This window comes from Arachis ipaensis, chromosome B6 (assembly GCF_059453495.1).
Source record: "Arachis ipaensis isolate K30076 ecotype BB chromosome B6, ASM5945349v1, whole genome shotgun sequence".
Taxonomy (NCBI): domain Eukaryota; kingdom Viridiplantae; phylum Streptophyta; class Magnoliopsida; order Fabales; family Fabaceae; genus Arachis; species Arachis ipaensis.
The window spans coordinates 19,916,158-19,924,365 of record NC_142441.1 but is presented as its reverse complement, the minus strand read 5'-3'; the positions used below and the strand labels follow the sequence as shown (position 1 = coordinate 19,924,365).

General features: G+C 33.1%; 1 protein-coding gene across 6 annotated transcripts; it reads right to left on the bottom strand.

Moving 5' to 3' along the window:
- Window positions 1-1,689: 1,689 nt before the first annotated feature.
- Window positions 1,690-6,077, bottom strand: LOC107645686 (auxin response factor 9). 6 transcript variants are annotated; one of them, XM_088491382.1, is made up of 14 exons: window positions 5,477-6,077; window positions 5,238-5,353; window positions 5,062-5,169; window positions 4,888-4,944; window positions 4,540-4,707; window positions 4,290-4,416; window positions 4,089-4,179; window positions 3,840-4,004; window positions 3,628-3,741; window positions 3,473-3,545; window positions 3,245-3,371; window positions 2,445-3,067; window positions 2,125-2,312; window positions 1,690-2,014 (listed from the first exon to the last, which is right to left on the bottom strand). In XM_088491382.1, the coding sequence occupies exons 1-14, from the start codon at window positions 5,529-5,531 to the stop codon at window positions 1,888-1,890; spliced, it is 2,139 nt and encodes a 712-aa protein (XP_088347508.1). In that variant the 5' UTR covers window positions 5,532-6,077; the 3' UTR covers window positions 1,690-1,887. The 6 variants fall into 6 exon arrangements, with proteins under 6 accessions (XP_088347508.1, XP_088347509.1, XP_016205242.1 ...); XM_088491383.1 differs by having other exon boundaries at window positions 4,326-4,416; window positions 5,477-6,017; XM_016349756.3 differs by having other exon boundaries at window positions 5,238-5,362; window positions 5,477-6,009.
- Between the last annotated feature and the right edge of the window lie 2,131 nt (window positions 6,078-8,208).

Genomic DNA, 8,208 nt, shown 5'->3' with positions numbered 1-8,208 from the left:
GATTTACGAAAGAAATGTAAATCAAATCAAATAGTTTCGATTTATAAAAATTTAAAGCTGAATTCGGACATGTATCATGTATGTAAGCATTTTTTATTTGGAATAATAGTATAATATTGAGCTGCATTTAATTTATCTATATGTTTATCCTAATTTATATTTTAATATGAATAAAATATTAAAATATTATTACAATTTATTTAAAAAATATTTTATATATATTTTGGCTCTGTATCTTATAAGAAAACTAAAATTTCATGTCTGCGTGTCCGATTTATGCTTCATATTTCACCGAAGATTTACCCGCAGTTAACCAAAGAAAAAGTAAACAAAATATGCAGTTAATGTTGCTTTTTGATCTAATTTAAAAACTTAGAGCAACTATCCATTATTTGATATGATTTTTTCTTTGAACACGAATTTTTCATACATATACTCATACTTTTTTGCATTGGTTTTTGTTTTAAAACAATATTAAACCACCAACTTGACCCCAAAAAAAAAACCACCAACAGCACTAAATACCATTTTTATTAGAAAAACCAATTTTTCTTAAGGATTTTAATAATAAGAGTAATTATTCATATAAAAATATCTTTGTATAAAAATAATAACTGAAAATTATTAGATAATTTAATATATTTTACTAAACTATTTAATATAATATGTCTCAACATCTAAGTTAAACATTTACATGTGAGTACTTTTTAATTTTTTTTAATCAATAATTATTTAATAAAGTAGTGAATGAATAAAAAATTTAAAAAATATTAAATGAAAAAATTAGCTCATAATGTTTTTACAATAACGAATTAGAAGACTTTTGTTAAGAACAGAATAACTATTGAAACAGATTGAAACAGTGAGAAAAACAGATTGGCAAAAGAAGGTGCATGAGAAAAAGTGGGTTTAGTCATTAGTGGTCCTCCTAATTCCTAATTAACTTTAAAACACCTAGTTTACGATCCCTGCCCCAACTACCACCCCTCACCACCACCAAAAATGAAAAGAAGAGTGGAAATGTATGAAAAGAAAGGTGAAACTGAGGGAAGAGAACATGCATGCAAAGGTAGAGACTGTGTCTAAATTTGTTTCTCTTAAGACAACACGTTTCTTTCAGTGTTCCTTTTGGCCTTTTATAATAACAGCTTCCAGCTCACTTTCTTTGACTTAACTTCCATTTCTTCGTTTTGTGTGTTTTCAAATCCATATATTACCAAGTGATTATAGGAAAGAGAGAACTATAAACATCTCCGATGCAACCATTGCCACCAATATTTGGCAACTATTTTAGTTGTAGTAGTAGTAGTAGTAATCACTATTAATCAGTAGTTCAAATTAATGGGCATTCGGACGGATAGAGTCAAACATTTCTGTCTAAAAATAGAAAATGAGAGACCTCACTTGTTCAAAATGGCAGAGACATGGACAGGTTATTTCATGCTCCATGCAATGAAAAAAATAAAAAAAAAGTTGTACCACTAAAATAATAACCACAAACTTAATTGTTGGTCATGGATGTTTTAAGAAATTAAAATTTAACCATTGATAACTCAACAAAAGTATTTACTAATTAATATGCACATATATATAGTTAAACTAACGATCATGCATGATCGCATGGGATGAAAAATCCAAGAATTTCTCCATGTTTTCATGCTGCTTCTACCACCCAACAAACACTAGGTATTCACAAAATATCAGGTTATATAAAATCCATTCAACCCAAGTTCATCAAGTAGTTTAATGGCAGTACTATATATATCAGTCAACTACTCTGAACTCTGAAGTTAAAGCAAACCCAAACCATCCCAAACCCCTACCCCTCCCCAAACCAAGAAAACTGAAACAAGTTAAAAGCTAATCAGTTAAGCAAATGAGACTTTTTTAAGTCTCTTCTTTCGACAACAAAGTCTCTTCGCAGTCCAACGAAGGCACGGAGAGTTTATACTTCATCTTCTTCACATCCTCCCTTGAATAAATGTAAATCCGTTTCACAATGTTGCAGAACTCCCTGCAATTAACAACACGGGAGAGACAAAGAAAATAGAGAACAATTAGAAGATCTGTCAGGGAAACAAGTAAAAATTTGGGTTTTTGGCGACAAGTTTTAGAATTACTCACGGCCATGGATCATCACCAACAAGCATCATGTCATTTTCATCATCAGTAAAAGTAACTGCCCATTTGTTTTGTGATCTGAGTTCTCCCTCAATATGAAACAGTTTCTCAAGCTCAATTGTAAGCTCGTCATAGCCATTCAACATGGTTAGGTCCACAGCTCTCCCTACAGCTACACCTTGCATTTGAACCTTCTCAAACAAAATAAATGTGAGTTACCCATTAACATACCCCATAAAACCACCTTCCACTGCAACTTAACCATATAAGTTGGTGAGTTAAAATTAAAGTAAATAATGTGAAAGGAATATTCAGACTAATACCTTAGTTCGAGTCCTCATGGATGGTAAGGATGCCAGCTTGTTAGGCTTCTCTGCTGGCAATACATCAGAAGAAATTTGGTTCTGTTGCTCCTTATCGGACACTGAATAGTTGGAATTCTGAGCATTCTGAGTGGCTGATGCAGTAATGGTAATGGGAGTAGATTCTTTGGGACCAACGGGAACAATGGCAGAGCAAGCCTGTTCTTTCTCCGGATGGGACACATTACTACGGAAGTTGTTAGTCAAATTAACTCCAAATAAAAAGATCTTTGTGGGATTCTCAGTCTTCTTTCTAGCATCTACTTCAACTTTATCATGAGTCAAACCATCATCATTTGGTTTGGATGAAATAGGTGAAAGGCCTTGTTTTGCAGCAGCATTGTTGTTTGGGGGGTTTGGTGGGACACTCGCATGTGGTGAATTAGACCATATTCCTTCCATACGAACCCGAGAGCTACTGGAGTGGCTATTCATGGGATTGCCATTGGTTTCTTTCTGCCTCAAGGACCATACAACCTGGTTTTCCTTGCATTGGACTTCAGCACCACCTAATTCTGCAGGATCATGGGACATGGATGATCCATGAAACCAAAAAGCAGAAGCAGGAGTGTTGGAAGCAATTTCTACAAGGCATAATTTTGGAGTCAAAGCCTATTCAACAAACAATTTATTAAGGGTGTGTTTGCAAGTAAGGATTTTGGAGGGAAAGCATCTCAAGAATAAAGATTTCTTTGTTTACCCTACAAAATAAAAAATCCAGAAACACCCCCATAATAGAACTATGGTAAAAAGTCTCCTACCAGACGATGAAGTATGATCAGCATGCCTGGGCCTTTTGGCCAACGCAGTAGAGACAACAAAAGGCTCTATCTCCCAAGCAGAAACCCTCTCTGGTCTCGGAAACGTTGCCGGCTCATCCCAATGAACCTGGTAATGTGACAAAAGGATTTAGAATGATTAAATGCCAACATCCAGAGAAACAACTGACAAAACAAAAACTCATGCAGAAAAGTAGAAATAAGTTCAACCTTCAAGGAACGCCATTGAGAGTTTGACCATCCTGGCGATACATCCCCAACCCCAACAATAGTACCAGAAAATCTGACCAAAAAGCTATAAAAAATAAGCCAACAAGGGGCCAATTTGAAAGTGCACCATGACACACATTCAATTAAGGGGATACCTTCTCTCAGGTGATTCTTCCACTTCAAACCTCATCTTGTAACGCATTCCAGCAGTAAATTTATTTTTGACTGCTTCCAGATATTTGTTAAGGCCAATAATAAACTGGCTACTCCTGAATGTTCCAAAGGGTATGTCAAGTAAGAGTTACACAAACTGTTGCATTATAAGTTAAATGACACAAACCACAACCAATTCAATATGTTTACAAACCTTGGTTTATAATAAACCACAAACATGGTGCGAGTCATAACAGCATGGGAAGCAGTGGCAAGCACTCCAAGATGCATACTCTGGCTTGATATCACGGACGAAGGCATTGGGATCTGCTGCCGCGCAAGTCGCCTAATCCCAACTCTCATTTCCCCATCTTCTCCCCTGCAAGATTCAGGATCAGAACCAGAGCACAGCATCAAGCCTAACATATAAAAGAAAAGGTACTAATAACCTTTGATTAACAACCTTAAAAACACAAAAGCATCTCCAGCAACCAGTCTTTTGGAAGTGACAAAGGTACTCCAGCCAGTTGTGAACAAGTGCCTCTTTGGTGAACCTGATCATGTTACAAAAATGGACAATCAAAATGCCAGCAAAAGAGCCAATCTGACGAGAACTTTCCCTCACATACCCGATTCCTGACTCTATGCTAAACTACATAATTACCTCCTTTACCCCCTTTACCTCCTTTATCTCCTTTACCTCTTAATACATGCTTAAACTTCCACTCGAACCCATGAAGATCCTTCGCCACCAACTCCTGGGATGGTGGTGGGGAATTTTCATCCGCGTCCTACAATGAGTAAAGAGCAGGAATAAAAACAAAGCATATAGATTGAAATTTAACCGAATTAAGTTAAATTAAATCCATTGACTGATCCGGCTCAAGGTTGACAAAATCCATATAGACAAGTACCGATGGAGGTGATGGCAATGGAGGTAGGCACTCTGTGGCATGCATACGCCGAATTGAACATCCTCCATGTGTGCTAGTATCAGAGGGAGTTAATATCTTGCTAAAAGAGTGAAACGTTTCTCTTTGAGATTCCACGGGACTTGGATCAGGGATTGTAGGCTCTTTTTGCTGAATATATTCCACATGATTAAAATTCATAATAACAGAGAATAACAAGAGAAAGCATATCGTAGATTGACTAAACAAAACGGGAATTTTGGTATAGTAATCATAAGAGGTTGTCTAAGTAAGCAAATAGATTGACAAGACTAAAAGCAAAAAAGACAAGTAGACAAATATATTCCTCACATCTGGTTCTGGAAGCAAAGTGATACGGGCATAAACTTCATCAGTTTCCTGTTCCGCCTACACAAATTCCACAAAAGAAAAATAACTTTACGGTGATTCGTACACACAGACAACCATGAAACAAATAAGGACAAACAAAACAGACAAGCCAGGGAGGTAATGAAGAGTGGGTACCAGCAACTGAATGTGAACAACACGGCAGAGAATCTTGGTTGGGAGATTGAAATGAGGGATTTGCTGACTCAGTTCTTGGTTCACCTCCTGATTCGTTGATGCTTGCAACTGCAATACCCCCAAAACAACTAAGAAGACTGAAAAACACAAAGAAGGAGAAGCAGATAGATACATACTTGTTCCATGTGACCCTGAGGGAAGTAGTAGACTCTCTCCCCAGTGCGGGGAACATCGACGAGAGGCCCTGCACACAGCTTCCATAGCTCTGTGTAGAGATCTTCATCTCCCTCACCTATCCAAACTTGAGAGCTTTTTATGTCTAATTTGAGTTCCCTCGACATTGGGGAAAAGCTAAGATAAGAAGAGAAAAGACATTGTAAACTACATTCTCAGTCTCCTATGAAATAGAACTAACCTGTTTGAGCTGTAGGAGTGGGAGGTCCCCTCAGATTGCACTCCAGATTCGCCATTCACAAGAGAGAATGAAAATACACAAAGAAGAAGAGGAGGAGGAGGAGGAAGAAGAAGAAACAAAAACCCAAGAGCAAGAGCGTCAAGAGGAATAGGACTACTAGCCCATGTATAGAGAGAGAAAACGGTTATTATTATGATGTAATGATAATGAGTAGTTAGTAGTGTTGTATAACTGTAACTGTAACCGTAACCGTAACGAACATGAACAAGTGTAACCGAATTTATGAGGTGTTTCCAGTGCTGATTCGACTTTTAGTTACAGAAGAAGAAGAAGAAGAAGTAGTTTCTGTTTAGAGGTGGTTCGTGACACGTGGTGGTGTCGTTGTGGTTGATTGCTTCCCCGAAGAGAGCAGCTCAGCTCAAATGAATTCCACAGACCACCGTGCTTCTGTCTTCTGTCTTCTCTCTTCTCAATGACAAGTTAACAAATAACAACACATTCATTCAGCATTCAACTGCTACTCTCATTTATTCTCCTCATATACTCATTGGTCACCCTTTTGGTGGAATTACTATTTTTATTCTTTCAATAAACTACTTCCGATTCTTTCAATTTTCTTTTCCTTTTGTTTACAAATATTCTTAAGGTATTTTTAACATTATTACGGCGAAAGCTAGTGCACTCTAGGTAAAGTAGGGATTGCAGCACTCTTTAAAAGTTAACCTGCTATCAAAAGTAATTAGGTAAATTAAATTTATTTATTATTGTTATTTTTTTTGTCATGGGCTGAACAAACAAACCGGCACTAACAAAAAAAACTAATTCGCTCGTTTAACACAGGATTATCTTTACACCAGAAAAGTACTCAGAAAAATTTGATCGACTTTCTCCGTTATTCTGTTATTGTTGATGTGATGTCTTCAAGCATTTTCACTATTTTGTTTGCTAGCAGGTGCTTCCACTATTGTTCTGTCTAGCCACAGATTTTGACGCTCTTGAACCCGCCCCATTCCACATCTACCATAAATGGATCTTCAAAGCCCGAAAAATTGCTGCCATAGAAAAGGAAGACGCTGTCTGTCGTCGCTGCTGGTTGGCTAACTCCAAACGTAAAACTGATTTTGTAGAAGAACCCGGTCTCCATGAAGGCGCCATGATTCTCGGATGACAACGCAATCAAAGCACAAGATACATGACAGTTACAACAAGTTCATTATCTTTTATTTCAAATTATCCTCAACGTGTACGTAATAGAATGAAAAATTAAAATACAATTATATTTAAATAATTATTTGTATTATTTTTATTAATTTATTCAAAAAATAATTAAATTTTGAAGCTAATTGGTATAAAATATTACCTATATAAAACTAAGAAAAATTTTTATTTGTATAAGAATGAGCCTAATAAATAATTATTTTATTTAATATATAATTAAGAATATTTCTTTCTTTGTTAACTGAGTTATAGTTCAAATGACATAGTCTTTATATTCACCTAAGAGTTGGTAAAAAAAAAAGAATACTTTTTTTTTATTAACTTTTTTAAACATTAATTATTTATTTTACATACAATATAGAAATAAATGAATATAATATTTATTGAGTAGACACAGTTACGTAAAAAAAATTTATTGTCATAGTATTTGAACCAAAGAAAAAAATATATTATTTTAAGAAAAACTAATAATATATTTTTAATAATATTCTTAATACAAAATAATAAATTTTAAATATTTTTTAAATAATATATATTAACTAAAATAATATAATTATCCCAAATAATATATTATAAATATAGTAAAATGACATATTTCAATAAAAAAATTGTTAATAAAAATTTTTATGAATTTTTGTTTCGCACAAAATAAAATTATTATATGTTTGTTTGCTTTTTACGTTGTATATATGTTTTTTTAATTAAATTAGTATAATACAAAATCTTTGATCATTCTGTTCATATTTAATGTTTTAATTTTGTTTCTCACAAAATAAAATTATATATATATATATAACACAAAATTTTTTATCATTGTATTTATATTTAATATTATAATTTTATTTCACATAAAACAAAATTTATTTAAATTTTATATATATATATATATAACACAAATTTTTTTAGCATTGTGTTTATATTTAATATTATAATTTTATTTCACACAAAACAAATTTTATTTAAATTTTAATATTATATACATAATATATATTTAATATTATTTTTTTTAAGATTCTAATATATCTTTTTTTCTAAATTTAGTACATGAATTTTCAATTTATTTTTTATGTATTATTTATTTTAATTTTAAAGTCCAATAATTTTTTTTACAAACATGTTGTTTTTAATATTTATATACTATTTTTTTATTTTGAACTTCAGCCCAATACCTGAGACTTATAAAAAAAAATCTAAAACTTATCAAAAAATGATTAACCTGATTAACAGGTTACCTTTTTAAATCCAGATCATTCAAATAAAATATAATAAATGAAGAGTTCAGATTTACAAATTCACAAGGTGTACAGCACTCCATACTTAGCAAGGAGCGTTTAAGGATGGGCCCATTATTACAAGTCTATTTTTTATTTTTTTAAATAAATACATGTATAAATAGATTTTAGAAATTAATTATTTAATTCTTTTATTACGATTTTTTCTATTAAATGTTTTAAACTAAGACTGACAAGATGTGTTTAATCAGTGGTAAGTAGCTACTACCTGGTCTAATATTT

Bases quoted from the DNA above. Each gene is read 5' to 3' on its own strand.
- LOC107645686 (XM_016349756.3), bottom strand. From the start codon at position 5,531: ATGGCGAATCTGGAGTGCAATCTGAGGGGACCTCCCACTCCTACAGCT. The intron at 5,363-5,476 runs GTTAGTTCTATT...AAAGCTCTCAAG, and splicing joins CACTCCTACAGCTCAAACAG to TTTGGATAGGTGAGGGAGAT. The intron at 2,313-2,444 runs GTATTAGTCTGA...TTGTTTGAGAAG, and splicing joins CCATGAGGACTCGAACTAAG to GTTCAAATGCAAGGTGTAGC.